Raw genomic sequence first — 20,650 nt, forward strand, 5'->3', positions numbered from 1 at the left:
ACTCCAGCCATTTTTACAAGGTTGCAGACTCCTGCAGCTGCTTTTGATTATAGAAATGTTCCAGGCGAAGAAACACACACACAGAACGGCCTGCTATCTAGTTTCATCTTTAGCAGCCGAGGGCACAAGGCCAATGATAGCAGCTCCAACAGGAAGTCTTCTATCTATGTCTGACTTTCTAATTCTCACCATGCTTCTGATAGGAAGACACTGATTCTGAATGAGCAGATTCCCACTGCTGCCTCCCTCCTCTTCCCAGCTCCAAATAGTCACCTAATCAACAAACGATGCTCTTCCTGTCCTTTTAGCATACAGTACATGTGTAGAACAGTTGGGTGGCATGTACTGCAGTAATAAAACAAAAGATAGGTAAAGGTAAAGGGACCCCTGACCATTAGGTCCAGTCGTGACTGACTCTGGGGTTGCGGCGCTCATCTCGCTTTATTGGCCGAGGGAGCCGGCGTACAGCTTCTGGGTCATGTGGCCAGCATGACTAAGCCGCTTCTGGCGAACCAGAGCAGCACACAGAAACATCATTTACCTTCCCACCGGAGTGGTACCTATTTATCTACTTGCACTTTGACGTGCTTTTGAACTGCTAGGTTGGCAGGAGCAGGGACTGAGCAACGGGAGCTCACCCCGTCACGGGGATTCGAACCACCGACCTTCTGATCGGCAAGCCCTAGGCTCTGTGTTTTAGACCACAGCGCCACCCGCGTCCCTTAAAAATAGGGAGGACTTATTTCCTAGCTTTAAAGGAGCCAGATATAATTTTTTAAAAGAGAGAGAGAGAAAATGTTGTCTAAATATAAAAGCATGCCAGGATGGGATACGCACATGTGTGTATACACACACACACACACATATTTGCATGCAGTAGAGTTTTCGCCGCACCTGCAAAACGGAAGCTGTCCCTCTGCTGTCACTGGATGATTGCATACAGATGTGATGCAGCTGTTTGCTCTGCTGACTAGTAGGCCCCTCAGCGACTCGGTCAGAAGGACCAAGTGCATTGTGTTTAGCAGTGAAAAGCCTCTTTGTAGCATGGTCTGTGTAGCACAGCAGGGCTGCAGTAGGAAGAAGACATCACCCCTGTGGGGAGAGCAGGGGATCCAAGAGATCCATTGCATGATCTGGAGTGGTCCCATTGGACACAGCCGGGCTTAGTTTCTGAGTTAAGTGTGCACTTGCATGAGTGCATCAGCACAGCCCTGATCTCACCTGCCCAGTACCTTTCAGGTAAGCCACAGCAACACAGGAATCAGGAAGACAGTTCTGCCCCAAATTACTGCTTTGCTACCGATGAAAAGTAAACATCTGTTCCTAGGACCATTTGGTCTGTCGTTTGCCACCGTTGCAAAGCAAACTGTGGGAAAGAAATTACCGTATTTTTCGCTCTATAAGACGCACCAGACCACAAGACGCACCTAGTTTTTGGAGGAGGAAAACAAGAAAAAAAATATTCTGAATCTCAGAAGCCAGAACTACAAGAGGGATCGCTGCGCAGTGAAAGCAGCAATCCCTCTTGCTGTTCTGGCTTCTGAGATAGCTGTACAGCCTGCATTCGCTCCATAAGACGCACACACATTTCCCCTTACTTCTTAGGAGGGAAAAAGTGAGTGTTATAGAGCAAAAAATACGGTACCTAGATGTCATTGTGTTATGTGCGGAGCTGACCAGAGAAACAGCTCGCCTCCTTTTGCCTCTCAAACGTTTCCGTGCACCAAATGGCTTAGGCCAAGCATTAAGTTCAGTGTATTTAAATATTTGGAAATGTGCAGATAGTACTTTCAGAGCTTCACCAGATGCTTTCAAGAAATTGGTTCCAGAGTAACACTGCGGGTGCGGGAGGGAGGCAGAGAGAGGAGTAATTCCAGACGCTATTATCAATCCTAAGAAAACTTACATAGAATGAATCCACGAGCAATAAAAAGCAGGAAGTGTGTGGAAAGCCAAAGTCAGCACTGATAGAATTCTTTTACTTACATACAAGAGGCGAGGGGTGTGGTATTAGCTGTATAAACACCAGAACAGTTTAGTTCTGCTGGGTAAGGAAAATAGGGTGGCTAATATTTGCTCTCAGTCCAACATTGTGTTCAGGCTCTGTCTATATTTATACAACATAGTGTCAGAGCGAAGACTAACTGGGCCATCCACAAACTTTGCAACAAATAAACATACAAGGGAAATTCTTCAATCCTGATTGGGCCTCTTGAGACACTTCCTGCTGTTTCTGACAGGGCAGAGGTCTGCAGTTGAGAAGTCAGGTCTGTAAGAAACTAATTTTGAGTTCAAGTCACTTCTAGAGCACACAGCTGCAATCTTTGCTACCTCACACCCCACCCTCTGCTTCTAGGTAAAGGCAAAGGGACCCCTGACCATTAGGTCCAGTCGTGGCCGACTCTGGGGTTGCGGCGCTCATGTCACTTTATTGGCCAAGGGAGCCGGCGTACAGCTTCCGGGTCATGTGGCCAGCATGACTAAGCTGCTTCTGGCGAACCAGAGCAGTTCACGGAAGCGCCATTTACCTTCCCACCGGAGTGAGATGCCACTTGACAATTAACTAATCTTGTTCCCTAAAAAATATTTCCAGTTCTAAGCATTCATCTAAACATAAACAATTATTTTTATTAGTGCTTTACCCGAATTCCTTTTCTACACTCCATGCAAATGCAGCAGTTGTTGCAGCAGCAGTGAAAAGATCCTTTGGCCTTAACCTGCAAATTTACATGTGGGGTGTGGGCCTTTTGTTGATGTTTTTATCAGCATTTCTGGAAGTCCCCCCCCCCCCAAGTACTACATAATCACTATGGCGTGGTGATGCTGATGTTCCAAAGATTATCTGTGCAAGTGGATAGGCTCCTTCCTTTCCACCCTCATTTCAGTTTGTTTTCATTTGTGTGGGTGCAGAAGCCAGCAGAACTCTAGAATGCAGAATTCCCACTAATAAAATTTCTCACTTGATGGGGTATTTGAAGCAGCAATGAAACCATTTATGTTGTTTACTCTAAAGCCCTTCAAGGCAGCCAACTTCCAATAACACTGTGAGCCAAGTTCTCCGTATGGGGAGGAAGGGAGAGACATTTTTTTGGCCTTTTGGAAACAGCAGGAAGCCAGCCCGAGTTAGCAATCGCCACACAAAACCTGGATCTTCTCTGAGATGATTTCATGCTATCTTTAGAGACCCAAACATGCATTAGCTGCTTAATTTGCCATGGGCAAGCACTCAACATACACTTCAGATTTCACAGTGCTGTCTCTTACTTCAAAGGACCATGTAACTTTGCCTGTGAGAAGTAGTAAATCAGGGCAAAGGCAGAGACACATATCTAAAGAGAATTCACAGCAGATTTTTCCTGACATTGCAATGCGTGTGACAGACAGACATATCATGGATTCCGTCATCAGTCCTGCCCCTTCTCACTATTTCCCTTTTCCTTCTGCCCTAATTTTTGCCCCCAGTTGTGCCACATGGACCTCTATCTGCTGATATGTTCATCCTTTATTTTTTTAATAAATAAATAAACAAACAGCAGCATTTAAACACTGTTGCAGAACTGCTCTAGAGACTGAGCATTTAGGCAATTTCATGGGTGCCAACAGGTCAGCGCTACTCACAGCAAGCCCACGCTGCAAACTTGCAAAATCATCCGCCTCGCCAGCAAACATTCCCACCCCACACCCCAAATCCAACAACCAGTTTGATGCTGGGGAGAAAGTTCGGATTGACTTTGTTAAGTTGTGGGTGAACATAGCAGATGACACAGCGATTCTTCAAACAGCTTTTGTTTATTCACAGGCCAGAACAGAACCGAACTGAAGGGTTCAGCCAGCCTGCTTATATAGAGCTCCACTAGAACGCAACAGTAACCACTTTCTGTAACTATCCAATCACTGAACGTCACTTTCAATCCCTTATTTGCATATGTGGACCTGAGTGAAAACTATCTACAGTATCCCCCTGCTGGCCCAGGGTGAGAACTTCAGTACATAACAGATTTGGTGAAAGTGCTTCCAAACTTTACCCACTACTGAACACCGGTATTATTTTACCCCACAAAAATGTGAGAATAGTTATTGGTCACTGTAAAAGCCTTGTGGTTGTTGGTTGTTGTTCTTGGCATCCGTCTGTCTCAAGAGACAGTGGAGTGTGCCTCCAGGGGTGAAGTCAAACCGCTGCATTAACAGCATCGAAGTGACCACCTCCAGGGGCACGAGCCTGAACAGTGTGTTTGGAGGTCCTGGGCTAACCAGACAACAAGACCTCCCTCTTGGCCTCACTGATGTGGCCCAAGGGAAAGCAGAGCAGTATGTTTGGCACCAGCTTGGCTTCAGGAGTTGCCAGAAGGAGGCTACAAGGTGCCATCTATCCATCTTAGAGACTGCACTCCGGGTTTGTGTAGAATTTACTCCTTAGCCTCCTCTTCTCCCGAAGATATCCTGCACAGCAGTGGAGGGAGGAGACTGACTGATTAAGAAATGTGCTTTCTCTTGAGTAGGGAGGGACCACTGATTCAGCCCATCTTGTTAAGTTGTGGGTGAACATAGCAGACGACACAGCGATTCTTCAAACAGCTCTTGTTTATTCACAGGCCAGAACAGAACTGAGCTGAAGGGTTCAGCCAGCCTGCTTATATAGAGCTCCACTAGAACGCAACAGTAACCATTTTCTGTAACTATCCAATCACTGAACGCCACTTTCAATCCCTTATTTGCATATGTGGACCTGAGTGAAAACTATCTACAGTATCCCCCTGCTGGCCCAGGGTGAGAACTTCAGTACATAACACATCTGATCCCCGGTTCCCTGTAAACGCATACCAAACCCCAAGAGCTGCTATCTGAGCCCAGGCTGGTCTCCCCTGGCTCCGCATGAGCAAACATACCCCACCACGACACATGGTGTTAACACTGTATTGCACTGTACCACATTGTTCCTGTTATAAGAAAAAACTGCTCCTTCTTATAATAGTTCCCTAAAATCCCCTACACTCTCTCTCAAGCTGAAGAGCTAGGAGAAATTGCCACTGAGTTCCAAGTCAAACCCTTTAAAAAGATATTAAATAGGAATTGGGGAGTGGAGGGAGGGAGGGAGAGAGAGACAATAGCTGCCCAGTATTGTAATGGTTTTGCAGTAATATCTCATACCACGCAGAAGGAAGATGGGGGTGTTTGTAACTGGGTCACTGGGATCCGTCATGGGCAAGTAACATGGGGGGGTGCTTGGCGCTGCCCCAGCTGCCAGACCTCTTCATTTTTACAGATGTTCCTTCCTGATACTGGACCAACATTCTGACCAGCAGCACTTAGAGAACTTATGCATAGGGTGCCATCTGCTGGAGATTGCATCTCAGCTGCGCCCAAAGCCGAATCGCTAAATCAAATCCAGACCACAAAAAACGATTTCCCCAATAGGTGCAGGAAATAATATGCACTAATGCTAATTTGAGTCATGCTTGCAGAACCGGGGGGGGGGGGGGGTAGGCAGCAAAATAGCAGCACCCACACAGAAGGGAGAGGTATTGGCAGGCTCTGTGTAACCCCAAGTTTTGCAGATTCTCAAAAAAGCAAAGGGGTGTGGGAATAGAACGGCATTGCTGAAATAGGACAGAAGCAAACGCGTATGCAGAGTAGAATGAACTGCCTTACTGTCTGGATAGGCCGCTCTATATTGCACATTCCACATTGGGGTTGTAGAGCCCCGTGAGTAGAAACGTTCTTCAACTACCAAGACATGAAAGCACTGCAGGAGCTCAAATCTGTTGCTCCTTTACAAGAGAAGAATTCTAAGATTCTGCCCAGGAGGAACATCTTTTGTCAAAATGCCTTGGGGGCTGCGCTATGTTTAATGAGACTGTTTCCTACACCTATTCGGAACACCTCCTTTTGTGATGTGCCCTTTTGTGACATTTGTTGTTGTTGTTGTTTAGTCGTTTAGTCGTGTCCGACTCTTCGTGACCCCATGGACCAGAGCACGCCAGGCACTCCTGTCTTCCACTGCCTCCCGCAGTTTAGTCAAACTCATGCTGGTAGCTTCGAGAACACTGTCCAGCCATCTCGTCCTCTGTCGTCCCCTTCTCCTTGTGCCCTCCATCTTTCCCAACATCAGGGTCTTTTCCAGGGAGTCTTCTCTTCTCATGAGGTGGCCAAAGTATTGGAGCCTCAGCTTCAGGATCTGTCCTTCCAGTGAACACTCAGGGCTGATTTTCTTAAGAATGAATAGGTTTGATCTTCTTGCAGTCCATGGGACTCTCAAGAGTCTCCTCCAGCACCATAATTCAAAAGCATCAATTCTTTGGCAATCAGCCTTCTTTATGGTCCAGCTCTCACTTCCATACATCACTACTGGGAAAACCATAGCTTTCACTATACGGACCTTTGTTGGCAAGGCGATGTCTCTACTTTTTAAGATGCTGTCTAGGTTTGTCATTTTAGGCATTCTTAAAATATTTATTAGGTGAAGAAGCTGGTTAAAATGGACAGGTAAAGATAAAGGACCCCTGGGTGGTTAAGTCCAGTCAAAGGTGACTATGTTTATGATGATTTATATCCCTCCTTTAGATGGAATGATTCTCAAGGTTTAATGCAGAAACACACACACACCAGGCCGTATCAGTATCCCCTCCCTCTGAGCTAACCACACATTGGTTACAGCAGCCATAGCAGCAAAATATAACCAGTCCTGGCATGATGTGACAGTAGCTTGTTTTGTAAGGCTGCAGTCCTGGGCACACTTTCCTGTGTGTTCAGTGATGCTTGCTTCTGAGTTGATATATGTAGGACTTGCATGGGAAACCTGGGGCAAAATACCATCACCACTAGCGAAATTGTGGCATTTGTAATCACTGCGTTCTGTTGGTAACAGCCAAGTAATTCTCTTAAGATAAATTGCACAGGCTTGAATTTAATAAAGTAGCGACATATGATGAATTACTATCACAGCACTCAGAAATTTACCCATGCTTTATATCTTCCCAGAAATTGCTTATAATATATGCCCAAACTGCCAAGGTACTGTCCGTATGTCCTTCGAAAGAATATAATTATTTTAAATCTCATGTTTTTAATTTTCAGCATCATAGACAAAGAAGTCTCTTTAATGGCAGAAGTTGACAAAGTTAAAGAGGAAGCCAGTAAGTAAAGATGAAAGTAAATGGGAATATTGTATGCTTTGAAACAATTGGGAAGGGGTGTTTATAGCTGCTTTTGCAGAAATAAAAACAATCATTCATCTGTTCAGAAGCGGCATTGTGTGTTTCACCACATAAAGTTTTTGGATTGCAGGTAGAATTGCACCTAGGTTTTGTGCCAGATGTTCTGGCCTGAAATTGCACTTTTAAGAGTAATGAGGGTTGCTGTGCCTTCAACAATAAGGTTACACATGGTTATTGGATTGAGAGTAAGGTTTGAAATGTTAACCACCCCCCTCTCCAAAAAAGCAAGTTTCTAACTATGAAAGTAGGCTTTAATGGAATTGGGTGAATTCTTACAAGCCAAAGGCATGGGCAGGGAGGGCAGGGGTCACAGTGGGATTTGTAGTGTTCAGTGCCAGGGTTGTCTTGCACACCTCTTTGCGTAAGATTGCACCCAGTCTCACACAAGTGGATTTGGGCAACCTTGCTCACACCACATCTCAGGTTTTTCCTGAGAGTGTTGTTGCCTCCAGGAGAGCTTTTTCCAGAACTGTCAGGTGCTGCAGGTGCCACAAGGAAAGCAAGTGGCCAAGAAGTGGGCACTCCCATCAACCTGTCAAAGTTGGCCTGTGAAGGGTGCAGAGATTGTGGATCTGGCCTGCAGGCAAAGTACAATTCCTGTTCTGACATTAAACACACATTAAACTTTTGTTGGCATCACCTTCTTGTTTGGCAGTGGAAATCTTAACCGCTCGTCAGAAAAAAGCTGAAGAATTGAAGAGGTTAACAGATTTGGCTAGCCAAATGGCAGAGTCTCAGTTGGCTGAACTGAGGGCTGAAATTAAGGTTAGTCTGTGTGGCCATTTCTTTTGAGGTTGTCCGTGCCTCCTTTCCTGTAGCGTACGAACCAGACACACAATAATTCATTCCTCAAATACAGGGTTGGGGTTTTTTTCAAAACAAAGTGCAGATCTGACTTCCTAGGTAGGCCATAGAATCATAGACTTCCCAAGAGTCAAGTCCAACCCCCTGCAATGCAGGGAACTCATCTAAAGCATCCATGAATTTCACTTAATGTCATGAAATTAAAAGGTTGGTCTCTATTGAACCCAGAGACAGTAAAAGCAAGATTTAAACTCTTCCTTCTGGTCTTTTGCCCTTAGAGAAATATTCCCTGAACCATGCATGTACTGTAGTAACTCTGCTGCAGTTCTTAACATTTTGTTTCATTCCCTACCTCGATTATGCCTCTGTCCCCAATTATGTATCTGTCCCCAATTATGCATCTATGCTGCTGTTTAGGTAAAGGTAAAGGGACCCCTGACCATTAGGTCCAGTCGTGACCAACTCTGGGGTTGCAGTGCTCATCTCGCTTTACTGGCCGAGGGAGCTGGCGTACAGCTTCTGGGTCATGTGGCCAGCATAACTAAGCCGCTTCTGGCGAATCAGAGCAGCGCACGGAAACGCCGTTTACCTTCCCGCCGGAGCGGTACCTATTTATCTACTTGCACTTTGACGTGCTTTCGAACTGCTAGGTTGGCAGGAGCAGGGACCGAGCAATGGGAGCTCACCCCGTCGTGGGGTTTCGAACCGCCGACCTTCTGATCGGCAAGTCCTAGGCTCTGTGGTTTAACCCACAGCGCCACCCGCATCCCTATGCTACTGTTTACAGATTACCTATTGGAGTTAGCATTGTTATTACTCTGGCTATTGAAATGTATGTGGATGTGGATATGGATATAGATATAGAGAGATGCACACATTTTGATGTGTGTATGAGCATGGAGTGCTAATCAAAACAAGGCATGTAGGGTGGGATTGCATGACCATCACAGACGTTGGACATTGCTTGTGAATACATTAGCGTTGAGCAGCAACAAAAAACGCCATTCATAGTTTCCCTCCCAGTGTTGCGAAAGTTTTGGATATTCTTTTGAGGTTTGTGCTCAACCTCCTCTGCGCTAGAGCACAGGATCATCCTTCAATCAGTCCCGGATTTACGTATAAGCTAAACAAGCTATAGCTTAGGGCCCCACTCTCTTGGGGGCCCCAAAAATATTTAAAGGGAATAAAATCTGAATGTACATTTCCAAAATATAAGATAAAAAACAAATAAAATAAAACCTACATACAGCAACAGTGTTTTGTGTTGTGCAGGCTCCTATGATGTAAGTAATGGGCCGCGCCTGCTCACCTGCTCCCTAAAATATCACATATAAAGGGCCCCATTACCTTCAGTAGCTTAGGGCCTCATCAAACCTAAATCCGGCCCTGCCTTCAATCCACTTTTTTTTCTTTTAACAACTGAAAAGCATTTCCCAGGTCATGAGATGGAAGGGTGTTCTTCTTTTCGTGACGCATCCATAGGTGTGGGGACATTTCACAAAACCTAAAATGTACCCCGACGCTTTAAGACTAGAGTGTGCTGCTCTCCAAAAGGCTTGAGATTCAGCAAATGAGGCTTTAAAATTATTTTGTATTGGGCAGGCTTCTTTCACATCTCCTTTATTACCTGGTGCAGTTTATAACTTAAGTCATCCCCCCCCCCACTACCTTGCAGCACTTTGTAAGCGAACGTAAATATGATGAAGAATTGGGAAGATCTGCCCGCTTTTCCTGTGACATAGAACAACTGAAGACTGAGATTCTGCAGTGCGGAGAGCGTAAGTCATGGTGCTTCTGACAAAGCCTTGTGTAGATTGTTGATTCCCTTGTACAGCTTGTACCTTTCTGACTGCATTTCTTCTTGGGAAGCTAGGTGGGCAAAGTATTGTGTGCACTATAATATTTTCCTCATTCAACTATCCCACCTTTGAGCAAAATAGGCATTCACAAGCTTCTGCCTTGATGGCTGGTCACTTGGCAAGGTAGAAAAGGACCAGATGAACTGCTTCTAAAACGGATTGGATAATTTGAAAATAGGATTGAAGGAATCCAGCTGTTCTTTTATTCTGTGCAGTGTACCTATTACAGAGGCTGGTAAACACCATGCCTAAATAACCCAAAAGAATATGAACTTTTATTTAAGTCCAAATGAAACTGAACAGAGGAATATATGGTAAAAATTAAGTCCGAGGGCCAGCAGATGTCACTCACTAGTGTTTTCCTGAAATAAATTCCCTAAATTGATTGAGATCTGACTTACTTGGCTTATATTTAAGAAACAAAACATTTAAAAGTGGGCCATGATAATATCTGCGCTGAAGTATCCAATTGGAATTGATAAAGCACAGTTAATATGGTTTTAAGTGTTGTATTTAAACATATCCAAAACTTTACTCGGAATATTATTTTTATTATCTTTGATGACTGTTGGTTGCCAAATCACAGCACACAGCAACAAAAAACGGACTCATTTCTGCCCTCAGTTAATCTGTTGCCATTTTGGAACCAAAAGCTCTCTTTTGTGATTGTGAGTGTTGGGCATTTTTCTTTCTTGTAGTTTCTCACCCAAAGAACAATTATTCCTCAAGAACACCATCCGGCCCACTGCTGCAGTCGACATCTTTGCGCACAGCAACCACCATACCAAGCACATACATCCAAAAATCTTCAAATCGAATTCGTGCCAAGACTCCTGATGGCAAAGCAGCAACACCTAAAGTCTCCAGCCAAGTTAGCACAAACACCACAGATTCCTCTCCTCAGACCATTTCAACAAACAAACAGGTAAGGTACAGAAAATAATAGCGGCTTTCAGTCCCTACCAATATCTTGTATCTTGATTTTGTTTTAAGAAAAGACCAAAGCGTTTCTCAAAGTTTGTAATTTATTATCCACTGCCCTTAGCTTCCCTGGAATCAGAAACTCAGTAATATCAAGCTATCTCCTACTTTCACATTATCAGTACTGCACTGGGCAGAAACAGGTATTGGTAAAACCTATTTGGTTTTTCGCAACTTTCTGACTAGTTGCAGGACCTTAGCCAGACCTAGCAGAGTACACGCAGAATCCACGGAAGCAATTGGCAACTTGGCTGCAGACAGGATAGACGAAGCAGGAACCAGGAACTTGTAGTTAGGTGTTTATTATATACAGTGGACTATTCACAGGAACAGAACATGGATCTTATGCTAGCTCTCTCTGACACGACTCACAACTCCTATACTGACACAGAACTCTGAACTCACGAACTCCAAACTCTGAACTACCAGTTAGTAGGCCATTACTTATCACTCCTTTGAGAGAGCTTGACCAATCAGGGAGCAGTCTCCATGTCTCTATTATCACCAGGCAGACTAACTCCTTCAGATTGCCTTCTGGCTGTCTGCCAGACCTTAATTGACTCTGTGTGAGTAGCTGCACGTACACAGTTTCTCAACAACAGGGATGTGGGTGGCGCTGTGGTCTAAACCACTGAGTCTCTTGGGCTTGCTGATCAGAAGGTCAGTGGTTCGAATCCCTGCATTTCCGTGCCCTCTGGTTTCCATCATGGTGTTCCATTGTGCCAGAAGCAGTTTAGTCATGCTGGCCACATGACCTGGAAGCTGTCCGTGGACAAATGCTGGCTCCCTTGCCCTGAAAGTGAGATGAGCACTGCAACCCCATTGTCGCCTTTGACTGGACTTAACCATCCAGGGGTCCTTTACCTTTTTTATTTTTACCTTACCTAGAAACACCCTCCTTCTGTTCCTGCAGCACAACACTGACTAGAATTAATTTGATTTGGTTTTGCAAATTGTTGTTGTTTAGTCGTGTCCGACTCTTCGTGACCCCATGGACCAGAGCACGCCAGGCACTTCTGTCTTCCACTGCCTCCCGCAGTTTGGTCAAACTCATGCTGGTAGCTTCGAGAACACTGTCCATCCATCTCATCCTCTGTCATCCCCTTCTCCTTGTGCCCTCCGTCTTTCCCAACATCAGGGTCTTTTCCAGGGAGTCTTCTCTTCTCATGAGGTGGCCAAAGTATTGGAGCCTCAGCTTCAGGATCTGTCCTTCCAGTGAGCACTCAGGGCTGATTTCCTGAAGAATGGATCGGTTCGATCTTCTTGCAGTACATGCGACTCTCAAGAGTCTCCTCCAGCACCATAATTCAAAAGCATCAATTCTTCGGCGATCAGCCTTCTTTATGGTCCAGCTCTCACTTCCATACATCACTACTGGGAAAACCATAGCTTTTACTATACGGACCTTTGTTGGCAAGGTGATGTCTCTGCTTTTTAAGATTGCAAATTGTACTCTTGATTATTTCAGAGAAAGGACCTTGTAATGTTGTTGTTGTCATTGCTGTTGTTGTTCCACGGTCAAAAGTACCTGGGAAGATATGGTTCATGGTGAATAGGAAAGCACTAACCAAACACTTTGGAGAAGGCATGGCAGCTCTTTATCCCTTTCAACATGGTCTAGTAGTCAGCTCAACAAATAGGTCCTCCAGAAAATTATAAGCACACTATAAGCACACAATGAAGAGGCTTTCACACTATTTCTCAGGCCTCCTTAGGAACTCCTTATTCCCTTCTTGCCACAACTCACCAACTGAATCTCAGGTATCCCTCCTTCTTGGTTCTGCCAATAACATTCCTGTCCTCTCTGAGTGTCTCCTGCAGTGTCTCCTTTGTTGTTCTCCAATCTCCTCTTTGTTTGGATGTGGGGGCAGCAAGAAAGCGTCAGACACCCAAACACCACAGTGCTCTTCTTCCAGCCTGCCCATGTTTAATTGCACACAGGCCACAGTGGCCAGCAATGGTCTTGATCCCAAACTTTATGTTTAATAAGTATGCGTGGAGGTGTAATAATATTATTAATAATAATAATTTATTATTTATACCCTGCCCATCTGGCTGAATATTAAAAAATATTAAAAACACGATAAAAGATCAGACATAAAAAACTTCCCTAAACCGGGCTGCCTTCAGGTGTCTTCTAAAAGTCAGATAGTTGTTTATTTCCTTGACATCTGATGGGAGGGCGTTCCACAGGGCTGGCGCCACTACCGAGAAGGCCCTCTGCCTGCTTCCCTGTAACCTCAGTTCTCACAGGGAGGGAACCGCCAGAAGGCCCTTGGAGCTGGCTCTCTGTGTCCGGGCTGAACGATGGGGGTAGAGATGCTCCTACAGGTATACAGGTATAATGAGAATGCTTCTATTCAGCTTTCACCAAAAATGGCCACAGGAAAGATGCAATCACATCCACTGGCAGAGACGTTTTTAAAAAGCGCAACTGGTGTGTCCGTGCTGCAGGGGGCGCCACAACATTGCTGTAGAATGGAGCACAAGGAGGAGGGGGAACCGCACGCCATATTTTAGCATTGCACAGGGCATCGCTGGAGCTTGAGAGCCCAAAATCCACCATTGCCATAACCCTTCCTTTTGTTCCTTGACAGAATGCAGCTTCTAGCCACAGGCGGAGATTTCACACGCAGTATCATGGAATTCGGCTCAATGGACCGCTTAAGTCTCCAAGTGCCATTAACGAGTCAGATCAGAACAGCACGAAAGGCAGCTCCCGACAGGAATACAGAAGACAGCACCATAATAGTTTCCGGTCAAAAAACAAAGGCACTTTTAAAACCCAAGATCATTCTGCAGCAGCAAAAAGCATGGAAACTCTAACATATCCAGAGAAAACAAGACGAAAGCATCCTGTGCCAGGCCCCACAGAGCCCAAGCCTTTATGTAGCAATATTACAAGGGTTTCTCAGTGCAATTTACGTCCTGCAAGAATAGAAACCTCCACAGAGGCCCCTGTCCTTTCAGTGCCAGCTGTGACACTGGTGGCATGAGGACTGGAAAGACAGACGACTAGCAAATGTAATGCATTTTCATATTTAAGTTTCTCACTAAAGGTGCTTTCTTTTTATTCCAAATACTGTACACACACAAAAAAAAGCTTGTGTAGAATACTACAATTGTGGTAAACCAAACTTACTGGGGGTTTTCTAAACCACAGTAATCTGCCATATCTCATTTCATACTATAAAGGCTTTGCTCAATATACTCGATATTGTTTTTTCTCATAACAATGCAGCTTTTAGCTAGCCAGTGCCTAGTAAAACAATGAAATTGTTGTTAAAAATAAATGGCAGGAGGATGTCAATATAGATAATGTGTTTGTTACTGTCCAAAAGGTTGGTATTGGGGTAATCCTGGCATTCCTATTGTTGGTCTGCAAACAAGATACTTGTGTTCATATAAAATTGGTCTTAACTATTTCCATTTTATATGGACCCCAAATTGTTTGTGCAGAACGAACCTCATGGTTCAGTTTGATGTAACTGAGTTTTTATAGCCTGAATGATTGTCAAGATGAGTCCCAAATACTAGCTAACAAACGGCATATTAATATTTTTCTGTGCTGTGCCACTTGTACAAGATTGGGTAAGATATAAATTTTGAACTGAAAAAGTAAGAGTAAGTTTTCCAGCTTCTTAAATCCTTTTCAATTATCTTTGCAGGCTAAAAATCAGACATGTTTCAGTCTGAGATTCTTTTTATTTTCTTGTTCATCGCTGTAGACATCCCTTCCTTATTTAAGCACTATTGGCCACAAACCTGTACGGAGTTGAATGCACTTGATTTCTTTGGGTTTCATCCTATACAATTGATTGTTGAATTATGGCCTGTGTGTCTTGCAAATCTGACAGGATACCATGTATATCATAGCTGAGCACATGCAAAATCCCAGGCTTATATTTTAAAACAAGCTTACAGCTTTAAATAGCCCAAGACTGTACTTCAGAAAAATTATTCCCCTTTTTATTAAAAAACAAAACAAAACAATTTTACAAAATGCAGTGTTTTATTTTGCAACAACAAACCATCTGGATTCTGTTGTTACCTTATTACCTTTTCCCCAAATCAGTCATTCCTAATGATGAAAAGGAAGATGTCAGGCTCACTGTTCGATGACAGGGGTCCACAAATGTTGGCCTGCATTAGTAACCAGTTAGTTTTTGTAGCTTTCCATGCTTCCTTCCCAAGTCGTCCTGCTTTTTACCTCTTAAAATCCTAATGCAAAGTGAGATTCCTCTTCTTCCCTAAATCCTCTTCATTCAGCTGAGAATATTTTTTTGGGGGGGTGGAGCAGGGAGAGGAGGTACAGTCACTAGAAAAGGTATTGCACTATTCTGCACCCACCTTTGGAACATGAGCCTCTGAAATGAAGGCAATTTCCGTTTTCCTTTTTTTAAGCTTCTACATCTGCCTCCATTTGTTGGAGTAACATACTCACCCAAGCTTTATCACAATCACTGAAAAAATAAGCCAGCAACAACTTGCCATAAAGACAGCAAGTGGTAATGGAAGGAGACAGGGGTGGAACACTGTAGTCATGAAGTTAATAATGAGCAGTCACCAATTAGAGGAAATTCAACATGCTGCAGTGTTCTTCGTCGGCTATGGCTGTAGTGGATCCAAGCTTGCTGAGAAATGCTCTGCCATCATTGGTCCATGTGTCAAGAGACTGGAAGTACCAGTGGCGTAGCGTGGGGGGTGCAGGGGGGGCTGGCCGCACCGGGCGCAACATCTGAGGGGGGGCACGCTAATCTAGTGGAAGAGACTCGAGTGCTAAAATCCACGGGTTAGGGAGCGCAAATTACTTGCCTTGCCCCAGGTGCTGACAACCCACGCTACGGCACTGGGAAGTACCATGGAAGTACTGAGCGCATGCCATTTGACAAACTCCTGAAAAGTCTTGTCATCAATCAACCACTTTTATTAGATCTGGAAATAAAATCTGAGTGTTATTCTTTTTCTGCCTTGCATGACAGGGAATGTCTTCCTTGGTTGGGAAGCAAATGGCCTTGCTTAGGAAGAGGAGATCTACTGACCCTTCCAAGTTCCAAATGATAGTCAGGGGGTAAGTCCAAAATGGCAAGCAGGAAAGATTCAATAAAGACACCCCCACATTCCCTCCCTTTGGAGAATCCGACAAATTCTTAACATTATGTTTTCACTTAATTTATGACAGCTTTTCATCTCCCCAGATTCACTGTTAAAAAAGTCATGCTATGGATTCTAAAACAATCATGTGCTTGTCATATGAAATTATCATTCGTTATCACATTCCACCCTACAGCTATTTTAATGAAAGCCATATGAACGGCATCTCCTAAGGACAGTTAACAGGCTGACTAACCCATGCTCTGTCACATGCAAATGATTTTGTCATACTGAATTTTACATCTGGACTCCTTGTATTGCCATCCTCTCAAGTGGGGGGGCAGGATTACTCTACAGTGTTTCTCATATAAGAGACTAGAAAGAGAAGTCAACTTTGACTGGGTATCCTGTGGTTTTTTTCCTTACCTATCCAGCTCTACTGCCACCTCTAGGTATAAACGGTATTTTTTAAAATGTCATTTTAGGCTCAGAATGCACTTTTGTAATAAATAATCATTAACTAAAGTCATATTATAGATTATATGAAATGTAGCAGTACTTATAAAAGTATTATAGTGGAAAGAACACAGCCCACCCAATATATTAGCAGGCCTAAAAGTTCTTTGGGGAGGAAAGGCAATAAATTTAATAAATAAAACAAAGGACAAAGCTTTGTTCTACAACTCTTGATTTCTTTTAGTTAATGATCTCTTTTAGTTAACATAAGTTTATCACTTTTGTAAAGTTTTTTTTTTTACCAAGCTTTGCAGAAACATGTTTCTTGTGTCGTCATTGACAAAAGTATTATCATTAATAAGATCCATTTAAAACGGATTTTAATGTTCCAAATGAGGTCAGAGCACTCAATTCAAATCAAACACTAAGCACTAGAAGACTGATGAGCTACTCTCAGTCAAGTTAATGGCTCAATAAAAATTGAATCACATTCATCACATTGCCAGGGTTCAGCATTTTCCAATTTGTGAAAGTTGATTTCTCCTGCTACTGTAGACAAGAGTTTTCTTAACACAGATTTTTTTAAAATAAAATAAAATAATCCAGCAGGCATGCTCTCATCTGATGGAATGCACTGATTTCAAACCAGAATGCATGGCACAAAACTTCAAGTTGATTTTAATAATGTAGCAGCTTCTGATTTGTCAATAATCTTTACACGTTGAACTTGCAAGGAATGGCTACATTATTATCCCCGTATCGCAGGTGGAGTACTAAGGATGAGAGAAGAGTGGGAATTCAAACCAGACACCATGGACTTCCGGGGGCGGCGCGAACGGCAATGGCGGTCCTCTTCTGAACGGGAGAGGAGGCTCCGCAGGCAACGGGTCGTCCGCTACGGCGAAGCGGAGACCCACATCGGAAAACCCCAGGCGGCAAGAGCCTGGGGTCTTGAGGCTCGGTGGGCGCCTAGAGCGACCCTCCAAGTGCAGAAGGAACCCCGTAAGGGGCTCCGGAGCACGGAGGGGGGTTGCGGCGCTGTGAGCTGTTTCGCAGCCTGAGGAGCGAAGCCGCGCTGCTGCTGTCGGTGAGCGCTGATCCCTTTTCCTGCCAAATTATGGATCCGGATGAAAAAGCAACTAATTTGTGAGTAAAAGACTGAATCACTCGAAATTTGAGACTTTAAAAGGGAAACTTAAATTGGCTTGAACTTGGCTGTGAGCGGAGAGACGTGGAAGCAGGAAGTCCGTCTTCCGCAGCCATTGAACTTGAAAAAAAGCAATCAGCTGGAGGAGTGGAGGCTGAAAGAAAGAGACTCTAAGTCTTACAGATCTAAGCATCTATTTGAACTTGCATTTTAAAGTAAAGACTTCAAGTTAAAGATTTGGGATTTCTATTTGTACTTGACTTTCCTCCTCTTATTGGATTACAAATTTAAAAGTGAAACCCAGAGTCAGGAGCTGCCTGAGTACTAAGGGAGCTGTCAGTACTGCAGATTTGGATACTGTATATTGGAACTGGAAACAATCTGAGGATATTGATACCTTTTAAATTTGAAACATTCTTTTTGGAGATAAATAAGCACTGTCTGCAACAAGGCAATCATTTATAAACTCTGCTAAGTATTTGTATCTGAAGGTTCTTGGACATCAATTTAGACTCTGAAAGATAGATTAAGCTCCCTCTAGAGGATTGGATTATAACAGTGATTTTACATACACTTTTTACTTTCGATTCCCTTGCTGTTTGCTTGCTCTGGACCTTTCCATTCCCATGGGAACAACTCAGTGTGACCTTGACTGACAGATAACGTTGGAATGAGTGGCACAAGAAAAAGAGGGAGAGCTAAACAAACAACTCTAACAACTCTAACCTCAGCCTTACAGACACGCAGATCATCTGTGCCTGCTTTGCCCTCAGAAGTGGAGGGTGAGGGCGAAGCAGAGCAGTTACAATTGGAAGATATGGCCTCAGGAGCATCTGCTTCTATATTAGATAAAATCTTTGAAAAATTGGAAGCTTTGGACAAGAAAGCAGATGCCCAATCAGCAAAGATTGATAAAAATATAGAATGTTTAAATAAATTAACCACACAAGTGACACAGAATGCACAAGCAATTGGACAGCTAACGGAGGCCTCAGCAGAAAATCGGAAATTGACTGAGGACACCAGACAAAGATTTGAAAATTTAGAGCAAGAGGTAAGACCACTCACTAAACAAGTTGGGGAACACCAGATTTATCTCTCGATGATAGAACTGCGAAACCGTGAGAATAACTTAAGGATTAGATCACTACAAGAGGCAGAAGAAGGAAATCTAACTGAGTTTTTGACTAAAGAATTCTCCAAGTTCTGGAACTTGGAAGAAAAGGACTTTAAAATTGTGTCAGCTTTCAGACTTGGAAGATTCATAAAGAAGGAGAGGCCCAGAGACTGTTTGATAACATTGAGATCAAAGGAGGAAAGGGATAAGATTCTGGGACTACACTTTGTAAAATCACTGGAGGTGTTGGATAGAAGAATTGAAATTTATAAAGATATCCCAAGACTACTGCTTGACCTTAGAACCGCCTATTCTGAACTTGTTAAACTACTAAGGAGCAACGCAATTCCATTTAGGTGGGAATTTCCTCAAGGATTATCTTTTACCTTTAGAGGGAGAAAGGTTAAAGTTAGAACACTGGAAGAGAGAGACAAATTCCTGTCTACACACGGAGAGGACCTTCAAAAAAGAATTGAACTACCTTCTGGGCCTGAGGCAACGCCAATACCAACATCAGCATCTGTGGAACCTGAAGTCCCTGAGAAGATACCACCCCTTGAAAAATAACCAGACAATTCAGGATGTCTCTGCAACTGTTGAGCTGGAATATTAATGGCTGTAACATTCCGGAAAAAAGGAAGAAAATATTTCATATATTAAAAAAAGAACAATTGGACATTATTTGTTTACAAGAAACACATGTGACGAGGCTCCACAGAAAAGTGTTAATAAATAAAAGATTGGGCCAGGAATTTGTATCTTCGGACAAAGTTAAGAAGAGAGGCGTAGTGATATATGCAAAAGAGAGCCTGTCACCTAAATTCCTATTTAAAGATGAACATGGAAGAATCTTGGCCATTGAGATACAATATCAAGGAGAGAAACTGCTGATATTAGGAATTTATGCACCTAATGAAGGGAAATCGGAATTTTACAAGAAGTTGCAGGAGACAATGCTGGATTATCTAGACTACAACAACATCATAATGATGGGAGATATGAACGGGGTCGTATCAACTAACATGGACAAGTCACAAAGTCAAAATGTTACAAAAGACGGCAGACTACCTAAAACCTTTTTTGAAATGACTGACAATATGGACTTGATTGACATTTGGAGGACAAAGAACCCACTAGGAAGAGAGGGAACATTCTTTTCTGAAGCCCAACTGACCTGGACAAGAATCGACCAAATATGGATTTCTAGAGGCCTGGCACCTAAGGTTAGAAAAGTGGAAATCTGCCCAAAGACCTGCTCTGACCACAATGCAGTAAAGATGGATATGACACTATTACCAACTGGATCCTTTAGATGGAAGATGAATGACAATTTGTTTAGAGATCAGGAAATTACCAAGAAGGCCCAAAAAGTTTTGAAGGACTATTTTGAGATAAACATGAATAATATGGTGGAAAAAAGAATAATCTGGGACGCAAGCAAAGCTGTAATGAGGGGATTCTTGATACAACAGAATGCAGTGAAGAAAAGAACACATAATGAGAAAAAAGATAAGATCTTGGATAAAATAAAAGAATTAGAGAAGAAATTAAGAGTGAATCCGAAGTCACAGCCAACTCTGAGAGAAATTAAACTTTATCAAACACAATATTCTAAGCTGATAAATCAGGAAATTGAATGGAAGGTTAAATTAATGAAACAAAAAACGTTTGAGTCGGCGAATAAATGTGGAAAACTGCTAGCTTGGCAGTTGAAGAGAAGACAAAGATTAAACACTGTTACAAACTTAGAGGTTGATGGAAAAAACATCCAGAATCCGGTGGACATTAGAAAGTGTTTCCAGAGATACTTCAAAAAATTATACACCCAAGGGCCGCAAGATGATGTTGAGATTAAACAATTTTTGGCAAAAAACGGATTATCTAAATTGTCACAAGAAAATAGGACAATCCTGAATTCTAAAATAACACGACAGGAGATCGAACAAGCTATCCAGAACATGCAACTTGGCAAATCTCC

The 20,650-nt window shown here is 43.2% G+C and overlaps 1 protein-coding gene across 2 annotated transcripts in view; it reads left to right on the forward strand.

Moving 5' to 3' along the window:
• Positions 1–16,431, forward strand: part of SPATS2L (spermatogenesis associated serine rich 2 like) — a 63,579-nt gene extending 47,148 nt beyond the window's left edge. The window contains exons 8-13 of one of the 2 annotated variants that reach the window (XM_081017304.1): positions 7,075–7,133; positions 7,870–7,979; positions 9,694–9,796; positions 10,576–10,802; positions 13,456–13,882; positions 15,841–16,431. In XM_081017304.1, the coding sequence (XP_080873430.1) occupies positions 7,075–7,133; positions 7,870–7,979; positions 9,694–9,796; positions 10,576–10,802; positions 13,456–13,854 (898 nt within the window). In that variant the 3' untranslated portion in view covers positions 13,855–13,882; positions 15,841–16,431. Of the gene's footprint in view, positions 1–7,074; positions 7,134–7,869; positions 7,980–9,693; positions 9,797–10,575; positions 10,803–13,455; positions 14,862–15,840 lie in introns of those variants that run through there. The other variant, XM_081017305.1, reaches the window with a different exon arrangement.
• The last annotated feature ends 4,219 nt before the right edge of the window (positions 16,432–20,650 follow it).

Source organism: Podarcis pityusensis (assembly GCF_964106645.2).
Source record: "Podarcis pityusensis genome assembly, chromosome: 1".
Lineage (NCBI taxonomy): Eukaryota > Metazoa > Chordata > Lepidosauria > Squamata > Lacertidae > Podarcis > Podarcis pityusensis.